The 24,077-nt window shown below is 41.5% G+C and overlaps 1 protein-coding gene across 1 annotated transcript; it reads left to right on the top strand.

The window, feature by feature from the left end:
- The first annotated feature begins 116 nt into the window (after positions 1–116).
- On the top strand, positions 117–23,838 carry LOC144504796 (amino acid transporter heavy chain SLC3A1-like). The gene is made up of 10 exons (XM_078230537.1): positions 117–619; positions 5,768–5,947; positions 10,098–10,252; positions 11,368–11,493; positions 12,270–12,389; positions 17,062–17,186; positions 18,621–18,822; positions 19,309–19,491; positions 20,441–20,563; positions 20,834–23,838. Exons 1-10 carry the CDS (start codon positions 163–165, stop codon positions 21,272–21,274), a joined length of 2,112 nt encoding a protein of 703 aa, XP_078086663.1. The 5' UTR covers positions 117–162; the 3' UTR covers positions 21,275–23,838.
- Positions 23,839–24,077: the final 239 nt, after the last annotated feature.

The following is a 24,077-nucleotide window of genomic DNA, read 5'->3' on the forward strand; positions in this document are numbered from 1 at the left end:
TATAGTTAATGATTTTTGGTCTGCTTGCACTATTACCTGTTGAGTGCTAGTCAGAGTCCGAAGTCCAAAGGACCGGGTGCAACTGCATAAAGTAGGCTCCTTTCACAAACCCGCTCAGACTGGCAGCTACACAGATAGTGTGAACGCAAAACAACTCTTAAGATGTCTTTCGACACAGATCAAGCAAATCTTGCACGTATAGATCTGAAAGAAGTAAAAGGTATTACCAATCAAACCTTTGAAGAGGATGAAAGCCAACCACGAAGATCTAGCAACTTGAGTGAATCCAGTGATTCTGCTAAACTAAAAGAAGAGCCTTATGTTACTGTGGCAGTAAACTGTGACAGAAGTGACCAAGTGAGCGTATATCATGATGGACCCTATGCTGGAATGCCCAAAGATGTCCTAATACACTATTCAAGCCAATGGTGTTACAGATTGCCCAGAGAAATTATTTTCTGGCTCATTGTGGCAGCCACTCTCACTCTGGTAGCCTGTACAATCACCATCATTGCTCTGTCTCCCAAGTGTCTGGACTGGTGGCAAGCCAGCCCAATCTATCAAATCTACCCACGATCGTTCAAAGACTCTGATGGGAATGGTGTCGGAGATCTGAACGGTAAGCAATAATAATCCTAGAAGGAAAGCTAGTGTTAGGGATATATCCTGCTAAATACGTATTGCCAGCCCATCCGCGAAGTTGGGCTCCAGAATGTAATTACTCTTGACTAAACCAAATATTTTAAGATTTACTAATGGTTGAATTTGTACTTGTCGGACACAAGAATATCTCTGCCATTAAAAGGAAGTCTAGCTTCTGAACTAATTATTTATAGGGTTGAATTTTCGGACCTCCCACCCAGTGTTAACAGAGAGGCTTAAAGATTTAGCAATCTTTTTTCATTGATGATGCTGTTGGTGCTGTTTTCCTGAGATCTCGAGGTTAAGCAACCTGAACTCACAATCAGAATACCAATGATAGTCCAATCGATTAGGATCCCAATACAATTTGTGAGTATCAAAATTCTGTGGGCCTGACAAGCAATCCTTTGTGATGAAGGCTGGAACTGGCATTTGGAAATGGCATTTAAAGGGCCAAGTGGCATTTCAAGAGGCAAGCTAATGTACAGAAAACTGGCCAGCACTTTTGGTGTTCTTGATAATTCAATTCTGTGAAAGGTTGTGCAACTTGAACTGTGATTACAAAGCTGAGGTTGTTTTTAGCAATTATTAGCAGAATTTATCTTTGCCTTCTGGGAAGGTGAGTAAGAGGAGGAGGAGGAATGGAAATTGTATCAGAAGCTCAGTTATTGTAGAGTCTTGGCTAGTGCCAAGGCACACTGGTTTAGATGCCTTTCATGCGCCATTATGGGGACTGCTTTAGTAGCTAGTGTGGGAACGGACATGCGAAAGGAAAAATGTATTTACAAGATGGGGTTATATGTGACTTGGCACGGAGCTTGCATGTGGTGGTGTTCCCATGCATCTGATGGCCTTGTTCTCGGTGGTAGAGGTAATGGGTTTGGAAGGTGCTGTCAAAGCAATCTTGACAAGTTGCTGCCTGCATCTTGTAGCAAATACATACAATAGCCATGGTATACTAATGGTGGAGGCAGGTGATGGATGGTATGCCAATCAAGTAGGCTGCTTTTTCCTTGATGGTGTTGAACTCTTGACTGTTACTGGAGATTTTAAAAATTAATTCACGGGATGTGAGAATCGTTGGCAATGCCAGAATTGGTTGCCCATCCTTAATTTCCATTGAAAGGTGCATCGCTAAGAATTTCTTCATCATAGATTCCTGATGACTGATGTGAGGATAACTGTTTTCTCTCTCTTTCCAATCTTCAATAGCGGTGTTACATTTAGCAATCTTATGGGATCATTCTAGAATCTTAGGAATTTTTGACGATCATACCCAATGCATTCGCTATCTTGGGAGGAATTTTCCTGTCCACCACGGGAAACATAGCGGGTGGGGCAGGGACGGACCATTCCTAGGTCCATTGACCTTGGGCGGGATTTTCTGGTTTTGGGGCGAATGTGGCCGGAGAATCCGCCCCTTGTGCCTGTAATGGTGAATAGATCTTTATTTCAGTTTGTGCCACAAGATCATCTGTCCTATTGTGGACGCTCTGCATATTCAGCTGAAGTAACTCAAATTTTATTTTTTACCAATATTCACAGCACAGACTTTACTCTCTGTTGCACTGTTACCGTTAAATGCTCTGCTCCTTCTTTTCCCATTCAGCTTCTTTATCCACATTTTGTATACTTTTCTATTGCCTCAACTTTTACCTTTGATTTTTAAATCTTCCTTCACCTGAACCTTCCTCCTCTCTGTTAGTTTAACACCATTCTTTTCCTACTTTGACCGTTTTTGCTGGTGAACTATTATGTTTGTACACTCTGCCCCTTCCTGTTACGCTCTAGTTAACATTTCCCTAATTGTTATCCTGCCTTGTCCTTTCTCTAATTTTCCAAATCTCCCTCATATGTTCCTCCACCCCCACTATTTAGTATAAAGCCCTCTCTACAGCCCTGCCTGGTTATATAACTCACTGGTTCACTGGGCCCAGTGAAGTTCAAGTGCAAATCGTCCCAGTGATACAGTTGCTTCTTTCACCAGAGCTCATGCCAATACTCCATGAATTGAAAACCACTTCTTCCACACCAATCTTTGAGCCATACATTCAACTCTCTGATCTTATTTACCCAAAACTAAATTGTTTCTAGCTCAGGTAATCCACCTTTGTGGTGCTGCTTTTTAATTTAGCACCTAGATGCTCATACTCCCTTCGCAGAATCTCTAGTTGTACCCTTCCCCTCCCACACCAACTTCCTCTCCAGCTCAGAGGAGATGTCTTAACTCTGATACCGCGGAAGCCAAGATTTATTTCAAGAGTTGGTGGCAGGGAACAGTAACTATTCCCCTAACTATACTGTCTCCTTCTACAATTACATTTGTGGCTTTCCACACCATGGTGTTGTGGTCAGTTTGCTCATCTGCCATGCAGTGCCTGTTCTCATCTACACAAACTGCAGGAACCTTGTACCTGTTGGATAATTGCAGGGTTTGAAGCTCCTTCATTGCAGCCTCTGGGTCCCTAAACCTTCCTTACTTGCAGTCACACCTTCCTGTCTCTGATGTTAGGGTGCTGAACCAGAACCCCAAGTTATTTTAGGACGTCAGATTAGACCCCAACAATTTTTCTATTTTGGCATAAATGTCAGGAAAGGATATTCCAGGAATAATTCCACCGACAAATTAGGGATACTTTATTGTAGGACAAACTTTATTTAATTACAGAGTTTAAATATATCTCTAACAAGTGGAGTATTTTAATCATTAACAGTTGAACAATATTTAAAATTGAAAGGAAGCAACTTTACTTTCTAGCTTATGATTGTTTCAGTTCCACATAAGTAACTTCCCTCTTAGAGACTTAAATGCCACTTTAAATACAGTTAGCAACCATAAACATACTTGTTATAAATTGTGTTATCAGTCTTGAAGCTTTCAGAGAAAAATTGAGTTTTAGAGCAGCTTGTATAAACAAAGAAAATTACAGCACAGGAACAGGCCCTTCGGCCCTCCAAGCCTGCACCGACCATGCTGCCCCACTTAACTAAAACCCCCTACCCTTCCGGGGACCATATCCCTCTATTCCCATCCTATTCATGTATTTGTCAAGATTCTCCTTAAAAGTCACTACCGTATCCGCTTCCACTACCTCCCCCAGCAATGAGTTCCAGGCATCCACCACCCTCTGTGTGAAAAATCTGCCTCGTACATCTCCTTTAAACCTTGCCCCTCGCACCTTAAATCTGTGCCCCCTAGTAATTGACTCTTCTACCCTGGGAAAAGGCTTTTGACTATCCAAAAATGCTTCTGACTATCCTGACTATTTTGACTATACCTCAGCAGATTCCCAGCTAGAACTGCAGCTTTAAAAACTTTCTCTCTGCTACAGACCCAGTTTATCACATAACCCTGTCAATCAACTTTAATCAGAAATGATGTGGAGATGCCGGCGTTGGACTGGGGTGGGCATAGTAATAAGTCTCACAACACCAGGTTAAAGTCCAACAGGTTTATTTGGAATCACAAGCTTTGGGATCGCTGCTCCTTCATCCACTCACCTGATGAAGGAGCAGCACTCCGATAGCTTGTGATACCAGATAAACCTGTTGGACTTTAACCTGGTGTTGTGAGACTTCTTACTTAATCACAAATCCCAGGGGAATTCCTTGTATACACACACAGGTCCATTAGCTCTATCTAAGTAACGGACTCCTAGCTGAAAATTAGTTATTAACTTGCTTTCACACCCTTGAGCTAAATGTTTTCTAAACACACCGGCTGCTGGCAGAAAATAATCTGAGATTTTACACATTCCTCTGAAACAAGAAAAAAAACTATATATATGTTAATTGCACTTGACCACGGAATAAGTCAGAAGCACCTAGTCTAACGGGTGTGACTACCTCCTGGAACAAAGTTTCCAGGTATTCCTTCCCCTCCCTGATGTATCAGAGTGTCTGAGGCTCAGACTCCAGCTCACAACACTGAACTGAAGTTCATCAAGCTGCAGACAGTTCCTGTAGATGTGGAGCACATTGGTGTCCACCAGCTCCCACGTGCTACAACTGCAACACATCATCTCTCCAGTATCTTTATTGTGTTTAATTAAATTAATTAGGTTTCAACTGTATCTATAATTATGCTACTAGTTTAACTAGTTAAGCTATATATCTAATGTGGCATTTCAACTGACGTCTTACTAAAGGTTTAAATAGACACACAATCACAAACATCATTTATATATTATCCTTCACCCAAACTTTCTGAATTGTGTCTCTGATTTCTGGATCAAACTTTTCATGACCACAGATGTAAAGAGGTTGACTGAGTAGTCATCGCTGTGGGTTGACACTTGGTAGTTGCGGGTTGAATTCAGCTGACTTGTAATTCCAGGTGCCATGTGAACTTTGTAACAATGTTTCATGGTGAGTTTACATTATCGATTTGTTCCACAGTTTTACGAACATCCTGTTACAACCTCCTTTAGTCCCCATAATTATTCACCTGTTTTAGTATCTCTTGAAAATTGAACACCATTCCCTCTGAATCTATGGTCAGAAAGATTGATGTACACAGTGAATAAAAAAGTGCCAGAATGGAACCTGTAGGACATCACTATCCAGTGGCTACTTTGATAACTTGTCCTTAACTCCTACTCTCTATCCTTCCTCTGAATCAGCCTTCTACTCATCCTTTAGGAAAGGATTCACCTTGGGAAATGCCTACCCCTTTCCATGATTGCTGCACATAATGGGGTTCTATCTAACCCCAAAATACATCTCCAGAAATTGCATATTCAGCACATCATAATTGAAGAAAGCGGTTCTGACACATGGCTCTGGATGCAGAACCATTCAGAACACTGAAGTCAACCACCTGCCTGCATGCAAACAAATGGGATCCGCAACATTCCTGATGCCATGTAAGCATGCTGCCATCTAGTTCTCTATGCTTAAGGAAAAGGCACAGGAGACTGCATTTTGCAAATGAACATCACATTCTTTCAATCCAAGAGCAACAAGGTATCAAGACCATTTTATTCAGGGTGGAGGAACTGTTGTATTTTATACAAGTACAAGTGTTGTCATAATTTTATATCAAGTTATAATTACAATTTTGATTCGGCATTTAATGTAATAGAAAGAGTTACAAATTAAAATATCTTTTGTCTGTTGTTACTAGGTATTACAGAAAAACTGGATTACTTTGTAGATTCAAACATCAAAGCTATCTGGTTGAGTCCAGTGTACAAGTCTCCAATGAAAGATTTTGGGTACGATGTGGAAGATTTTGAAGAAATCGATCCCATTTTTGGAACTATGGAAGAGTTTGACAATCTCTTAGAAAATGTGCACAGCAGAGGTGGGAGAAGATTGAATTCTGACTTATTTTTAGGCTGTTATTATATTGCAATCCCAGATTGACTGGTTCTTGTAGAATGCAAAATATTGACAAGTTTCCCATTATCTGTCTGCAAATTTTACTCCATGTGCTGGGCAGAGCTTTGATCATGTGTGTTTATGTGCATGTGTGTGTAGAATTCCACTCCCTGATATAAATTTTCAATGATTTGAAAATATGGATGGAGCATTTGCTTTCTCAACGCATTAGAAGAAAAGCCTGCAGTAAGTTGACAAAGTCCAATGAAGTAGTTGAATTTTTAAACAACCAGGTACCATTGATACCACATTGGAGTTATATTCTATAAGCCATCTGCTCAATTCCCTCAAAGAATCTTACTCTTTTGTTTCAGAATCAGATTGCATATCAGTCCCTGAATGCACCTTGCGTGTGTCACAAATACAACTGTGCATTAATATGAAGATTGCTATATAGTCACTCCCTTAAATAATTGTTCACTAACACTAATTTAAGGAGACTCATTGACCAAGCAGGATTTATAGCAATAGAAGTATTTGTAAACTCAACTTGATTTCTTTTTCAGAAAAGGTCAGGAAAGGAATTGAAGGTCCTGAAAGTAGAAACTAACAAGTGGGTGTACATCATGACTTTGTGAAGTTGTGTAAAACATGTGATAGTTGAGTTGGTAGCTCATTTTTGATCTTCCCAATTTATATCTACATTGGATGTGCAGCTTGCGTGGTGGCCAGAGTCAGTAGAGGACATTCGCAAGGCCGCCAGATTTGTGACTGATGTGTGTTCAGAGGTGGTCAATCTGAAGCTTCAAAATGTGCAGGCAGATAGGAAACGGGTGACCACCAAAAAGGTGAAGCAGAGCAGGCAGTCAGGACAGGGATCTTATTAGTTCATCTTCCTCTCCAACCAATTTTCAGAGCTGAATACTCATGACAGTGATGGATCCTCCATGGAGTGAGGTGAAGCCAAATCCATGGCACATGGATAACTCAGTTTCATGGGGAGTGGGGAAGGACGAAAGGTGAATGAGCAATAATGGTAGGGGTTTTGACACTGAGGTGCAGATGTGATAGCACAGCTGTAGATGTGACTTCAAGATCATATGTTGCCTGTTTGGTGCCAGGGTCAGGGATGTCACTGAGTTGATGCAAGAGATTCTGAGGGGGAGGGGAAGGGTAATCAAAAAACAGTCATGGTACTTATTGGCACCTATGGCATGGGCAGAAAGAGAGCGAGATTTAAAAAACAGGATCTTAAAGTTAATCTTGGGATTACTTCTGGTGTCAAGTGCTAGTGAGTACAGAAATAGCAAGATAGTTGATGAATGCGTGGCTAGAAAGGTAGTGCAGGAAGGAGGGTTGCAAGTTCCTGAGGCATTGTGACAACCTCTGGGGAGTTGGGATTTGTAAATGTCAGATAGACTGCATCTCAACAGGATCAGGAGCAATATCCTCGCAGGGAGCTTTGCTAGTACTGTTGTGAAGGGATTAAACTGGCTTGGCAGAGGGATGGGAACCTGAGAACAAACTCAGAAGAAAATAGAAGTTGAAATATGTTTGTAAGGCAGAGGAATCAAGGGCTAGAAAATAGGTGACAAGGGAGTTTGGAGGTCTAGGAAATAAGGCGGATGAGCTGAGAGCACACATTGACATGTTGAAGTATGATATTGTAGCTATTACTGAGACATGACTAAAAGAAGGGGAAGAGTGGCAGCTCAACATTTCTGGTTACAGGATTTTCAGATTGAGGTTAAGAGGCAGATAAAAAAGTAAAAGTTGTTGTATTGATTAAAGAAACAATAGCAGGGTCATAAAATAGGGCCCTATGAATTGAACGGAAGAACAAAAAAGGAGCAATCATACTACTGGGAGTATACAATAGAGCCCCAAATAGTCAGAGGGAAATGGCAGAGAAAATATACAGGCAAATCTCTCAGATGTGTAAAAACATTGGTTCGTAGTCGTGGTGGATTTCAACAATTAACTGGGATAGAATTCATGTGAAAGGCAGAATGAGCCAAATTCTTAACATCTTTTCAGGAGAACATTTTTTTAGCTAGCACATAGTTAGCTCCACCAGAGAGGGGGATTCTGGTCTTAATTTCATAGATTGTAGCTCGGAAGGGGTAGCAGTTGGGGAGCACTTTGGTGCACTTTGACCAAGATTGGGTTACACTGAGTGTAGTTATGGAGAAGGGTAAAGATGGATCAGGAATAAATGGGGTAAAGACAAGTTTTATTAAGCTGAGGTGTGATTTAGTTGAACTGAACGGGAAACAGCTACTTAAAGGTAAATCAGTGTCATACCAGTGGGTGAAATTCGAGGACAAGACAGTGAAGGTTCAGAGCAAGTATGCTTCCTTAAAGTAAAAGAGTATGACTAGCAAATCTAGGATCCTTTGAATGACAAGGTGCATGACAAGGAGAGGTTAGAGAATAAAAAGGTTATTTTGTGGCAGATAACAAGGGCTCAATGCTGCAGAAAATCTAGTGGAATATAAAAAGTGTAGGGGTGAAATTAAAAAGAAAATTAGGCAGACGATATTGGTATGGCTAGTTTGCATGGCTCCTTGTCCATTGGCATGGATGCAATGGGCTGAATGACCTCCTTTCATACTGCAAATTGCTATGATTCTATGAAGTCAGTAGAAATAAAAACCATGAGGGATGAGAAATGCTCACTAGCACACAAAGTCAAGATGGGAGGCAAGTCCATGAAGCACTATATACAATTAAAACTACAAATGCAACAAATTAGAAAAGTACTTGCCATTGTTTTCCTTTTATTATCGATTGTGTTCCCATTATTGAAGTGTGTAAAACTGAAACTGAGAACATTTTTGCCTCTGTGATTTAATGATTATGCAATTCAAACCACAACAAATTAATGTTATTTAAATGATGCATTAATTTAGCTGTCTCAGGTATACAGTTACTTGGTGTCATTATCAATTTTCCTATGTTACATTATTGTTTTAAGGAATTATTTAATCAGAGAATTGTTTAAGTATCATCATGGGTTATTTACAGATTAAGATGCAAATTTTTGCATGCTCAAAGAGAGTAATGCAGCATTGTCACACAGATTATTTAGGATATTAGTATCATTACATGATATGGAAAAAGAAAGCACAAGCCTGTATGCTTTAATATTGTACCAATACACTTCATAGGTGAACCTCTCACTGTGATTATATCAGAGAGGAGGAGTTATAGCTATGAGGAGAGACTACTTTCATGAGAACAGAGAAGCCAAAGTGGAGATTGAAAGATGAAAGACGTTCACAAAGTAAATAGGGAATGGCTATGTCCTCGCTATGGGGAATCAGTGATGAGTAAACATCTATTTAAAATTGTCAGTAAAATGAAGGGACAAAAAAAAATAGTGGAAATTTCTTTGTTTAAAGGGTTGTTGGCGCATGAAAGGTTTTGCCACTGGGAACAGTTAAGGAAGAAACATTACATCTTCAGGGGGGAAAGTAAATAGATGTTTGACACAGAAAGATACAGGATTTTGGAGAGTGAGCAGGGAAGTAGCATTCACCTTACTTTGCATTAGCAAAGATCTGGCACAGTCTCAATGATCCAAATGTTGTCCTTTTGTGCTGTAAACTTCTTTAATTGTATGGTTCCTCTTAATTCAACAGCTCCAATTGCTTCCACAGCTATTATCAGCATTGTTTATACAACAAGCAGGAACTCACTTGCACAACTCAAAAAAACTCTCTGCAGACGTAGCCCATGATTAGAAGAAGGACGTTTCTAAATGAACTGTGTAGCTGATTTTCTTTTCAGTGTTCAAGGGAATGTAGCATTCTGTAAGTGGATGTAACATTCAATATTACAAGCTGACTATTGAACTTGATAAGAATCTAATGCCAGTGGTAAATGTGAAGACTATTTCACCAGCATCGAATGTGGGAAAGCAATCCTCCTGCCTTCACATCAGATACTCGGTGCTGTAAAGGCAGGAAAATCATCCCATTTACATTAAAAGTTCTGCTTCGAAGCCAACACGCTTTTTCTACGTCATAGTTTTAACATAATTCTTGGTGAATAATCATGAAAATTTACAACTTGATTTACTTCTGAGAGATTTCACTTTACTGAATGACTTTTCATGTATTTTTTCAAAGGTATAAAACTGATAATGGATTTCATTCCAAATCATACCAGCGATAAACACCGTTGGTTTCAACTTAGCCGGAAACGAGAAGGAAAATACACTGATTACTACGTCTGGGTTGATTGTAAACATGAGATGAACAAAACCACCTACCCCAACAACTGGGTAATAATGTCAACCCTCTGTTTTAGTTACTGTAACTATGCTTTCTGACATTATAACAACAAAAGCACGTCAATTTTATTTTTATTGCAAGTAATCGTATTTCCTATCCTTTCCTTTGGGCCAGTGGTACTCACCAAAAAAGTAATGAGGGCCAATTGGGAGATGGGAAAGTATTGCTCTGGCCACAAATGGAATTATACAAACACTACCAATGGCAGATAAAGCACTTGCCAGGTTGAGAGCCCAAAAAGCAAAGCCTGTCATGTTTGCTTGTGGGCACCGGGGGTGGGCGGGGGATGGAGGGGGGGTTGTGAAGTTGGGCGGGGGGGGTGTTTCCTCATTGTCAGCAACTTAGCTCCTGTTCGATAGATCTAGTTCCCCCTGGGAACAAAGCAGTCATATCGGAATAGAATTACTGTTTGTGCAGATAGGGCAGCATGGCGGCAAAGTGGTTAGCATTGCTGCCTCACGGTGCCCAGGACCTGGGTTCGATTCACAGTGTAGGCCACTGTCTGTGCGGAAGTTGCATGTTCTCCTTGTGTCTGCGTGGGTTTCCTCCGAGTGCTCCTGTTTCCTCCTACAGTCTGAAAGACATGCTGGTTAGGTGCATTGGCCATGCTAAATTCCCCCCTCAGTGTATCTGAACAGGCGCTGGAGTGTGGCGACTAGGGGATTTTCACAGTAAGTTCATTGCAGTGTTAATGTAAACCAACTTGTGACTAATAAATAAGATTTAATTTGAAACATCAACACAGATTAGTGGGGGTGAATGACTTACTCTGTGTCGTAAATTCTATTGCATTCTATGTAAAACTCCTTCTTTTCACCCAGATAACGAGAGCAAATGTTGTTTCAGTTGCCATAAATTGTCGTTCTTGGGCACTTTTAAAACTAATATTCTTGATCATGTTATTAGCACTCATCTTTTAAATTTAAAAAAGCAAAGCAATTAAAAATGATATAAACAATAAAAATTATTGGTAAATGCTTAATTTTTAAATGAATTTCCAATAGTGAGAACCCTTCATTAAGGGGAATTACAGTGAATAATCATGCACCAATCTATGATTTACATTCCACACAGAACAAATCAGCAATTGTCCATTGTTTTCCAGATTAGCTTGTTTGGAGGCTCTGCCTGGCAGTTTGATGAGGTTCGAGGGCAATGTTATTTACATCAATTCTTGAAGGAACAACCGGATTTGAATTACAGAAGTGTTAATGTGCAGGAGGACATGAAAGTAGGTAGTTATTCATTTTATCTCACAATTTAAATCAAGTAATGTTGTTAACCACAAATATACAGCACGGACATCTCAATATCGAAATGGCAACATGTAAAATATGTGTTAATCCATAACTTTTAACTCCCTGCATTAGAAGATAAAGGAACTGGTTGGTAAATGTTCTAGAAATCAGCATTAAGTATTACTTTTGACTAGATTCAACACAAGCGAATAATCAAAATTACATCAGCTGAAAGATATCCTTTGTTTCCATTCACTGGCGGCACGGTGGCACAGTCATTAGCACTGCTGCCTCACAGCACCAGAGACCTGGGTTCGATGCCCGGCTTGGGACACTGTCTGTGTGGAGTTTGCACATTTTTCCTGTGTCTGTGTGTATTTCCTCCGGGAATTCTGGTTTCCTCCCACAGTCCAAAGATGTGCGGGTTAGGTGCATTGGCCATGCTAAATTGCCCCTTAGTATCCCGGGATGTGTAAATTAGAGGGATTAGCGGGTTAAATATGTGGGGTTATGGAGATAGGGCCTGGGTGGAATTGTTGTTGGTGCAAACTCGATGGGCCGAATGGCCTCCTTCTGCACTGTAGAGATTCTATGATTTCTATGACAAAGTCTTGGCAGTAGGTTGAATACTTCCTTCTTGGTTTAGTTACGGATATGTAACTCATGTTCTTCTTTTTGCTGTTGAGTGCGGAATTGACAAGAATGGTTTCACTTTGTATTTTTATCAAAAATGTGTGTATTTCAGTTATATTTTTTCTATTTTTTCAAGAATGTATTACGATTTTGGTTGAAGAAAGGCATTGATGGTTTCAGGGTGGATGCAATCAAATATCTTCTGGAAGCTAAAAGCCTAAGAAATGAGCCTCAAGTCAACTTAACACAGAACCCAGTAAGCTACCTGGCTATTTTATCTAAAATCAGTAAATCTCCTCTGTCCATGGTACTTGAATTTCAGGGCCCAGCCAAAGTCTCAAGTGAAGATGGAAGACAAAATGTTGAAGAACATTAATAGGGCGGAATTTTGAGCCCGCGCCAACCATCAGCGTAAACAAGATCTCGTTTCCCAATTTTTCCCACTTCTCACCCGTGACATAATGAAGTTCCTGCCCAAGAAGGTTGGGAACCTCATTTTAATACATTAGCATCTCATTTGCGAGCCATCCCATTCGGACTTCCACCCTCTCTGAATATTCTTTCCACGCCAGCATGATGTCACAATTTACAACAGCTCTATAAAAATGACCTCCGAGGGGATATTAGAGGTGAATGCGCAGGTTGCCATTACTCACCAGGGAGTCCAATGGAGGGGGGGCACCAGAGAGGGCATGGGTGAACCAGGTAAGTCAATCTCAGGGCCAGGGGTTGAGTGTCGGCATAGGTGGAGGGGGTTTGCTGTTTGCAGACCTTAGCGGGCATTCATTATTGTGGATCTCTAGGTCCCCAAGGGGCCTGGTGCTTGGTGTGGAGGTAGTGCTTCCCGGGTCCCCCTTACTGGTGTCTAAGCAATTGTTCTTCGGAGGGACAACCTTTCTGGAATGACAGCTGGAAGTGGGTGGGAGTGAGAGAAACCACATGGTCGGCACAGGGGGCGACAGCAAGGTCCCAGGGTGGGCCCTGTGAAATGCCAGGCTGTATGGGCAGTGTGGGGGAATCTGACATGAGGTGGTGATAGACTTCATGAGGGCAAGAGGGCCCTGACACAAAGGAACGAAGAGGCCTGTCGCAGTTATTCCCCCCCCCCCCCCCCCCCCCCCCCGCCCCACCTCTCTCCCCCAGCTGCTGCAGGAATCCGGCACTCAGTTGGATGCTGGAGCTCAGGACTCTGCTGAGCCCTAATCAGATGATGTATCCCTGGGTTCGGTCATCCAACAGCTGCTGGAACTGTAAGGGCAGCGTCTTGAATATCAGGAAGGGATGTCAGCATCTCTCCTCGAATTACAGGGCCAACTGGAAGTTTCCAACACATTCTGTCTGAGGAAACTGTGCCGTCACTCCAAGGCAATGAGGCCAACACTGCAAGGGTGGCATCCACAGTGGTGATCTTGGCACAGGACATGCACTCCATGGTAGGATGTCCACTCCATGGTTCAGGCCATGCTCTCCATGGCTGAGGACATGAGCTACATGGTCCAGGACATTAACTGCATGGTGCAGGCATTTGTGGAAATCCTTGAGTGTCAGCGCCAGAAGATGGCAGGGCTTCTGGATTTCACTCCAGCTGCCGCTCCACACCATGGAGGAGCCCAATGTCCTCCGAGCACTCATTGGGAAGACGATTGTCAGGTGCACAGCCCGGGGCCTTCCACCCAGGAGACCCTATGATTGTCCAGCTCAGCTGACTCCCCCCCCCCCCCCCCCCCCCTCTCTCCCGTGACCAACACACTTCCAGTCCCACACATTGAGGAGGGCAGCACTCCAAGTGGACTTTGAACAAGCGCTGGCAAATGTTTAAACGGGGCTTCTCCACTGATTGCTGAGATGGAATAATTCTGGACAAGTGAATCAGAGGCAGGCCGCCATGAGCAGCGTGAAATTGGCGCAAAAATAGTTTTTTTCAAAGTGGGTGAAGATGGGATGATTTTTCTGCTTGATGGTGCTGGCAGGATTTTCTCCAGTTTTCTCACTGAAGCCAACACTTTGAAAAAATATCGGAAACTTCCGCCCATAACATTGAAGAGGATTGCTGGAACATTTTTGAAATTCTTAACCTTGTGAATCATTGTTTCTTGGCTATGGAGAGCCAGTGGTGAAGGAATAAACTAAAGCCAATCTTTATTTAAGACTTGACTCAGTACTTGAGTCAGTAAGTCTCTCTTTACATGCCTTCAATGTGGAAGTCCTTGTTTTAAATTGTGGTTGCATGTCTGGAAATCATGATTTTAAGTGAAATGATTTTTTGTGATCATGGATTCCTTTAGGAATCAATGTTAAAGCTTGAGTTTGGTACCTTTGGACATTTCCCACCTGGACTAAAACATGTACATGTTGAAATACTGTAAGATACATGTGCAATTCTGCACATTCCAAACTGAAATAACTTGCAAAGTAAAATCAATCACTAAATATAAAAGGAATTCTGAATATATTCAAATTAGATAAGACTCACCAGCCTCAAGGTGTTTACAAACACCCAATTACACTGCTTGAAATTACACATGGATTGAAAAAAAGCAACTCTGGTTCTTGATGCCTCTGGGTTTCTTTAAAAATTAATGTTGTCTTGAATAAAGTACAAACAGCTTCCTTAACAGTGGCAGCAATTGGGTCACAGGAGCCAGTTGCATGAAGGGAGCTGTGCGCGATGCTGTGCACTGCATGATGGCACCGTGTGGCGATAATACACGCAGCATTGAAATAAGACGTCAATCAGTACGGGCGGTGACGATGCGTGATCACATGTTCACATTGAAGACAGGCGGCAATGATCTAACCCGCACATCTTTGGACTGTGGGTGGAAATCGGAGCACCCGGAGGAAACCCATGCAGACACAGGGAGAATGTACAGATTCCACATCAGACAGTTGCCTGAGGCCGGAATCGAACCCGAGTCCCTGGCGTTGCGAGGCAGCAGTGCCTACCACTGTGCCACCGTACCATCCACAAGTCATGAACAGCTTTTAAAAAAATTTTCATTGTATGTTGGCGTCGCTGTCTGGGCCTTCATGTGTTGTTCAACTCTGATTGTTCTTGAACTCCTGAACCTGTCAGTGGACAGTTCAGAGTCAACCACATTTCTGTGGGTCTGGAATCACATGTAGGCCAGACCAAGTAAGGACAGCAGATTTCCTTCCCTAAAGGACATTACCAGATTATTTTTTATGACAATTGACAATGGTTTTACAGTCATCATTTTAGTTCCAGATTTTTAAAAAATTGAATCTGCCATTGTGGGATTCGATCCCGTGTCCCCAGAACATTGCTCCCAGTCTCTGGATTACCAGTTTAGCAACAATACCATTTCACCACTGCCTCCTCCTTTCCTTCTAGGCTGCTACAGGGAACATCAGTAACATCAGGCAGTCTGCAGTTCATGCTTGCATCAGGCAAGTGACCACTGCCATATTGACCTGGGCCAATTTTCCTGTGGACAACCAGAAATAGCAAGATAAGGCTCTAGACACTGCATAAATTTTAGGCTTTCCTTAAATTCAGATGTGGAGATGCCGATGTTAGATTGGGGTGGGCACAGTAAGAGGTCTCACAACACCAGGTTAAAGTCTAACAGGTTTATTTGGAATCACCAGCATTTGGAGTGCTGCTCCTTCATCAGAAGTTCAGGACATTATCGACTGCCACACATTACCACACGGGCTCCCTCAGAAGGCCCTGAATCTTGAGGACTTTAATTTTCTGAAAGTCTAAATGGTATATGATGACCAGCAACACATCCTGCAGGATTGTGTCCTTCAGTGATAGTACATCTTTAAGAGAGTTCTCCTAAGGGAAGAGGGACAAGAGTTGAGCAGGGAATGGTAAAGATTAAATTAGCAGATGAGGCAATGCTGTCCACCGCTAGATTGTAATGCAGAGTGAGTGGCAGAGTGAGCAGAATATATGGAAAGACAGCAAAGTTTAAAGACAGTGCTGTGTATGTACTCCAACCACACATGTCCTTTCTGTGCCAGGATGTCAATGCGTCGCCTTGGCATGAGTTTTCCACCAGCCCTCTTTCAGATCTTGTCATCTTTCTCTTGTTGTGTACCCAGCTTGCCCTGCAAGAAGAGCAAAGAGGTTTCTTGCAGAATTATGAAGAAATGTGAGATGGCTGAGCTGAGAGTAAGAAGCAATGGGTGTGGGATGGGGAAAAGTCATAAGGGCAGTAGTGAGTGTTGAGTGTATAAATGGAAACAGGGAGAAATGTGACCAGGGAGTAGGCATGGGATGGGTAGAAGGGAAGGACTGGTGATGCAATGAAACTTGTCATGCAGCACATGGCGTTGGTGTCTCCTGCTGTGGGTAAAGGACAGTGAGGGCAAGAGGACACCCTTAAGTGGTTGTTAATTGACCACTTAAAGAGCTCAACTGGCATATAGTCAGGCAGGCTTCCTGATGCCATCATCCCACTGCCAGTAAAATTGCAGCAGGGTGAGCTGGTGGTTCCAGGAATGGTTCCCATGGCATGCTGCTCAATATAATAACCACCTGAGCCCATGTGACAAACCTCCCCTGGGGTGATTAGGTGGGGGTGATGAGAGAGGGGGGTAGGTGCTGTAAAATGGACATTTCAGACTCCGGTGCAATAAATTCCATTATAGAATCATAGAGGTTTACAGCATGGAAACAGGCCCTTCGGCCCAACTTGTCCATGCCGCCCCTTTTTTTAAAAACCCTTAAGCTAGTCCCAATTGCCCGCATTTGGCCCATATCCCTCTATATCCATCATAACCATGTAACTATCTAAATGCTTTTTAAAAGACAAAGTTGTACCCGCCTCTACTACTATCTCTGGCAGCTTGTTCCAGACATGAATTGCTCCATTGTTAGAATGTTTCTGTTATTACTGGCTTATAAAGAGCATTGATTTAGTTGTACTAATGATATTTTTTACTTATTCTTCTAGAATAATATCACATCATATGATGAGCTTTATCATGACTACACATCCACACAAGTGGGCATGCACGATATTATCCGTAGCTGGCAACATCTTTTGGAGGAGTTTAGTAGAGAACCTGGAAGATACAGGTAAAAGAAAACCTTGAACATAGTGTTTTCCTGGAAATCCTTGAGATTCCTCAAATATGGTTGATGGTATGGTCTTATTGAGGATTTTTCATTAGGATAATAGGAGAATTCTTGCTTTTCCTTGTCATGCAGTGGTTAACATTCCTGTTAACCATTGGAACAGGAAGAAGATCACCTTCAGCTATAGAGCATTCTCTCAGTTCTGGGGAGATGGAAGGAGGGAGCCAGTGGGCTTGGGGAGTAAGGGCGGGGGGAGGCAGAGACCTCAGGTGAGGGAGCCAGGGAAACAGGGTGAGGTGGAGGCAGGAAGCTGGGGCAGGTGATGGGCAAGGGAGAAGGACAGGTTTCCCTTAACCCCTGTCAAATTTCACTGCTGTAGCCAGACAGATTAAAAGGCTCGGAGAGTGAGGGTTTGGACTTGGAATAATCAGGCCACAGTCAGGATCTGTAGAGGAAGAGGGAGAACATTCATTGTACTGGGAGACATGGAGACATTGGAGATCAAGGAGAACATTGAAGAGGGGTCCTGGGGAGATCAGGGCTCAGAAGACTATCGATGGGGTGTGGCTTGGAGATTGCATGCAGGTGTGGATGGGAGGAAATCATGTGCAGAGGAGGTCATGGAGGGTGTTCAGGGGAAGATTGCAGGTCATGGAGCATATTGGATTGCAGCAGGGAGAAAGATCTGATTGCTGGGGAGATTATCTGGCCCTCAAAACAAGAAGGCACTAACCAGCTCTAGCCAGCAGTTCTCTTCAGCTGCTGCATTTCTGCTGGCCCAGGAAATCCAATGATCTTGCATTTACACTGGAAGACAATTAAAATCTTAGGAACACAGCATCATTAAGATATTTAACTGAGAGACCCACCTCCTACGAATGGGTTGAGTTTGGGTTATAATTTTGAAATCTAGCTTGTAGTCTGCAGCTTCTGCAGAGTAGAAACTTTACATCTATTTATCTGCTTACAGGCCTTGTTCTCATCTTAATCAGGTCTTGCTCTCAAGTTTGAATTCAGAGAGACACAGCCAAAACCCTGCCTCAGGGTTTTCTCTTCTGCTGTTCCTATAGCTCTCATTACCTTTTTTAGTCTAGGTAATCTTCCTGTGTTCAGTAATGGAAACCACTTTTTTTGATATAAGCCTTAATTTCCTGGGGCCTGGAACAAGCCCAGTCCTTTGTAATGATTCCATAAGATCCTTGAAAAATTCCTTCTTAATGTAGTTTAGCTCATTGGTTAAAATATATGTCCTTCCTCACCTTCTGAAGATGATAAAATAAATACTGACATGAGGTTGACACAAACACGTTTACCCCTGTGTGTGCAAACACTTGACCTTATTCATATTATAAAGGTTAGAGGAGTTTATTGTGATAAGGTTGTTTTTTTGATTGCTTGTCAGAGTATAAATTCTGAGTCATATTATCTCTGCAGATTTCTGATGGCTGAATCCTATGACAATGAAGAAATCTATAAGACGATGATGTATTATGGAACACCAATACAACAAGAAGCTGACTTTCCCTTTAACTTCTACCTTATTGATCTCTATAAAGAGATGTCAGGAAATGGAGTATTTAAAATTGTAGATTATTGGATGCGCAACATGCCTGAAGGAAAATGGCCAAACTGGGTGGTATGTCTTTACCTACAAACACTTCGTAGCAAATAGCTAATGAATTTGACCATAACTTTAATAGGTCCCTGGTAATGGTGGTATATTTTATCTTATCTGTTAGATTGGATTTGAATCCAAAGTTCTCTTTTGTTGCAGGGTCTAAATTGTGAAAAGAGGTTGGTGTCGTATCATCTTAATGTTTCTGGGGAATAGAAATCCACAGCAAAACATATCTGTTTCAGTGATCATTTGTGAATCACCCTCAGTAAAGATCCAAATCTGGCCCATAAAGCTCAATTTGAAGCAAACAGGGAATCTCTTCTTGGTTTGAGAATAAGCCAAGTATTGAACAGAGTAAAGAAATCAAAGTAGAATTTATTTGGGAATACTCGCAAGTTTTTAATGATATGTGAAATAAGATCATGTCATGCCATCCAATGTTTGAGTTGTGTATGATAGTGTTATTCGATGCTATTTAACATAGACTATTTGCTTAACGTTTAGGTAGGAAATCATGACAATTCACGTATTGCATCCCGTGTTGGTGCAATTTACACTAACGTCGTTAACATGCTTCTGTTGACTCTTCCTGGAACTCCTACTACTTACTATGGGGAAGAATTAGGAATGGAGAATATTATTGTACCTGAAGACGAGATTCAAGATCCTTTTGGGAAATTTGATCCAGTACGTATCTGACTACATTTTAAGCTTTTAGAACATTTAGGAGATTAAGCTTTTTGCATCTGGGATTTGGGCTCAAATCTGGTCTCGGCTGCTGGAATGGAATTTCTTTCCTGTTGACCAATGGATCTACATGAAATGGATTTGGACAGTCTCCAGCTGTTTCTTGGCAGCCACCTCACAAAAATGGAGGCCCCTGCACCAATGTTTATGAGGCCTGGCAGCAGTGAAAAGATCAGAGGCTGCTCAGTTTGCCTCACACCCACCCAAAACCTGCTGCCAGTTAAAATTCCCCCTCACACATCACCACATGAAAATTAGTGGTAAGGATGCCACTTACCCAAAAATAGGTCCTGATATTCTGTAATTGAAACAAAGTGCAGGAAAAACTCAGCCTCTCTGGCAGCATCTGCAAAGGGGGAAACAGAATTAACATTCCAAGTCCAATATGGTTCTTTGGAACATATGCAGCCAGACCAGCTGAGTTTTTCCAGCACCATCTTTTTATTTTAAGATCTTCTGCATATGCAGTATTTTGCTTTCATTCCAATATTCTTTAGTTGTACATGATAGATTAGGTTGTTCACTTGACCGTGCCATGATGTGCTTGTTGATTTTAAGTTGCAATGGAGATGAAAACTTAAACTTAAAATTTACAAGTAAGCTGAGAATCATACTAAGCTTTTTCAGTTCCAAATTGTGTTGGCTGAAGATTGACACTTGCCATTTCCTGAATTGTCACCAACCACAGTATTCCTTACATTGACATGGGATATGATTGGCATGGAAGAAAAATGTTTCCCATCCCATAAGCTGGAGGAGGTGCAAAATCTAAGGAAAATGTAGGGGCAAATAAAATGAATGAAGTACGCTTTTACACAATCTTACAGAAGAGAAAATGAAAAAAAGTTGAATAACTTTTTCATGTGGTTGAATTGTCATTTTGTTACAGACAGCAAATCGTGATCCACAACGCTCACCAATGCAATGGGATAGCAGTGCTAATGCTGGCTTCAGTACAGCAAATAAAACTTGGCTTAGTGTCCACCCAAATTATGCTACCGTAAACGTTGAAGTAAGTGAGATCATTTTCAGTATTAATATTTACACAAAAGTGAAGCAAGTACAAAAAACTGAACTTATATTCCTGGAGTTTGGAGGATTTAAACGAGTTCAGGTGCAGATCATTTGGTCAGAAAAGGGGGAAAGATCAGTTAAACAATAATACATTATCTGGGCAATTTAAACTGATTTGATTTCTCGGGGACTTGTAATTCAAGTGTTTTTAATTGTACAGATGTATGCTCCTGGAGCTCATCATTTCCTGTGTAATCATTTTTGACAGGTTGAAATGAAACACCAAAACTCTACCTTGACCCTATACCGTGAGTTGAGTTTTCTTCGTCAGAATGAGCTGCCTATTCATAGGGGATGGATGTGTTACATTTGGAATGATACAGATGTATTTGCATATGTGAGAGAACTGGATGGTTTGGATACAGTCTTCTTGATTGTATTAAATTTTGGTAACGATTCAACAACCAACCTGGCAAGCAAAGTTCCATATCTTCCCAAAGAAGCAAATGTGAGACTCAGTACTGACTATAATAACAACGGAAATACGGTTCAAACAGCATCAGTGATAACTAGTGCTGGCGAAGGCCTTGTGCTGGATTACAGAACAAACAATCCAGTTCACAATCAGCCAGAATTCAAAGACAAGTGCTTTATTTCACAGAAAGCATGTTATTTGAATACATTTGATATACTTTACAAGAATTGTTAAGAGTTTTTGAAAAATAGTTTTTAAAGATGTTCTGTAGATTCCAGAATCAATAGTACTGTAGTGTGCAGAAGAACACTCAGTGAAGTATGCATGAAATTATAAGAACAATTGATCAAATTACGCATTAATAAAACTACCGTTTACCTTTAACTTTTTGAATGCAAAACTCTTCTATACAACATTTTGTTAAAAATGTATGTTTCCAAGAACACATCTCCTCCTTGGCACCTCTATCGTGTACTCTGAATCCCCTTCTGACCCAACTCCGCGTTATGCAGTTAGCTCAGCTCAGCATAATGCTCTTTGACATCATCAATGGTCCCATTTCCTCAGGCCTCATTTCTTAAAATTATCTTTCCATACAAAATCCATGCCCGATTCTTACATCCTCTTAATGCCTTATTTTCTCACTCACTTTTCTTTGTAAGGCACTTCATTGTATTGCTGACATTCAAATTCTGTCCACAAACTTCCAATCATTCCATCTTTGAATTCTTTCAGGCAATCATTCTGTCTTGTTACTCAGCTGAAACCAGTGAACATCTGTAATACTGCTGGAACAGTGGTACTTTATCTGTGCTTGTACCCTTATTTTCTCCATAATATTAACATGGCCAATTTCTTCCTCTTTGTCTCTTCTGTAAGGCTGCTCTCTGCCATGGTTGCCTTTCAGTTCAAATGCAAGTTCTTGTTCGATAGCTTGACTGCTTGCTCACTAACGTATATTGGGGGGAGGGAATTTTCCCCAACATGTGAGGTGTTAAATTCCTCAAACTTGATGTCAGTTCAGAATCCCAATATCATCCTCATCTTTCTGGTTTTTGCAGAATGGGATTGAAGGCAATTGTGAAATCCAGTTGACTAAATTATCAATGTAATTAAAAAGCTAATTAAGACCTGCTTTACTCACCAATCGTAAAGGCAGACAGGCAATGTAAAATCCCAGTCAACTGGTGTTTAATTAATTTAAATTGACTTCTTGATTGTCTGCTTCCAACTTGTGTGGGTGCCCATAAACTGAAATATTGCACGACGGTGTGATGAAGGCATGTGCTTGACTTCTTTTTGCATGATTTTCCACACTTTCAGGTTGGGCATATGCCTGAACTTTATACATAAAATTCTGGCCAATGTTTCCTCAGCAAGGGAAATGCTGATTGGAAGAGAAAGTAAGGTCTGAGAGTGCTGGAGCAGTTTTCAAGTTTCTCGGGATATGATAAAAAGACTTTCATTTATATTGCTGCTATTCAACTGATAACTCATTGAGAGTCACAGGGGCTCCTGCAATATAGGAAGTGGACAAAATTCTTACAAAACCACTGAAAACAAAAGTTGCAATGGAAAATTGGGTTGGTCAACTTCTCCCCTTTCATAAGAAAATAAAAAATAGGAGCAGTATTAGGCCATTTGGACCCTTGGTGGCACAGTGGTTAGCACAGCTCTCTCACAGTGCCTGGGACCCAGGTTTGATTTCTAGCTTGGGTCACTATCTGTGCCGAGTCTGCATGTTCTCCCCGTGTCTGCGTGGGTTTCCACCGGGAGCTCCAGTTTCCTTCCACAGTCCAAAAGACATGCTGGTTAGGTGCTTTGGCCAAGCTAAATTCTCCCTCAGCATACCCGACCAGGTGCCGGAATGTGGTGACTGGGGGATTTTCACAGTAACTTCATTACAATGCTAATGTAAGCCGCCTTGTGACACTAATAAAATAACTCCACTTTCCCCGATGTTGTTTATTCAACAATGTGCCCATCTTAACATAGGTAGATAATAATTTGCACTTGAATAATGGCTACATTTTATATTTATATAGTGCATTTAATGTAATGAAACAACCCAAGGTGCTTCAGAGAAACAGAACAAGGTATGACAACATGCCATATAGCAGGTTGATGACTAAAAGCTTGATCAGAGGTAAGTTTTAAGGATTGTCCTGTAGGAGGAAAGTGAGGTGGAGAGGGCAGGGAGTGTATACCAGTATTTGGGACACAGGCAACTGAAGATAAGGCCATCAATTGTAAGGCACAAGAGGTCAGAATTAGAGGAACAAAAGGTAACATGGCGAGTTATGGGGTTAGAAGGAATAACAAAAAAGGGTAGAGTCAAAGCCATGGAGAAATTTGAAAACAATGATGTGTATTTTAAAATGAAGGTGCTTGACTGGGAAGTCCAAAGATGTGCGGGTTAGGTTGATTGGCTATGCTAAAATTGCCCCTAGTGTCCTGAGATGCGTAGGTTAGAGGGATTAGTGGGTAAATGTGTAGGAATATGGGGGTAGGGCCTGGGTGGGATTGTGGTCGGTGCAGACTCGATGGGCCGAATGGCCTCTTTCTGTACTGTAGGATTTCTAAGTAATAGGGGGCAACAAGAACAGGAATGATTGGGGAATGGGACTTGGTCCTCCAAACAGCAGAGCTTTGGAGGACTTCAAAATCAACAACATGGGTGACCAGCCAGGATTGCTTTGGAATAGCTGAATCTATAGAGGTAATGAAGACGTGAATGAGGGTTTTAGCAGCAGATGAGCTGAGACAGAGATGAAGTTGAAGAATAATTTAACTTCCTCGTTATAAGGTGGAAATTATTCCAAATTATGCTGCAAAAATGTCTTCAGTAAGAAGTTTCACAACACCAGGTTAAAGTCCAACAGGTTTATTTGGAATCATGAGCTTTCGGAGTGCTTTTCCAGGAGGCATGCACCCGAGGAAGGAGCAGCACTCCGAAAGCTCATGATTCCAAATAAACCTGTTGGACTTTAACCTGGTATTGTGAGACTTCTTACTGGGCCTACCCCAGTCCAATGCC

Source organism: Mustelus asterias, chromosome 15 (assembly GCF_964213995.1).
Source record: "Mustelus asterias chromosome 15, sMusAst1.hap1.1, whole genome shotgun sequence".
Lineage (NCBI taxonomy): Eukaryota > Metazoa > Chordata > Chondrichthyes > Carcharhiniformes > Triakidae > Mustelus > Mustelus asterias.

Coding starts and splice junctions, on each gene's coding strand:
- LOC144504796 (XM_078230537.1), top strand. CDS start 163: ATGTCTTTCGACACAGATCAAGCAAATCTTGCACGTATAGATCTGAAA. Junction 17,187..18,620: donor AGAGAACCTGGAAGATACAG/GTAAAAGAAAAC, acceptor TTATCTCTGCAG/ATTTCTGATGGCTGAATCCT. Junction 20,564..20,833: donor ATGCTACCGTAAACGTTGAA/GTAAGTGAGATC, acceptor CATTTTTGACAG/GTTGAAATGAAACACCAAAA.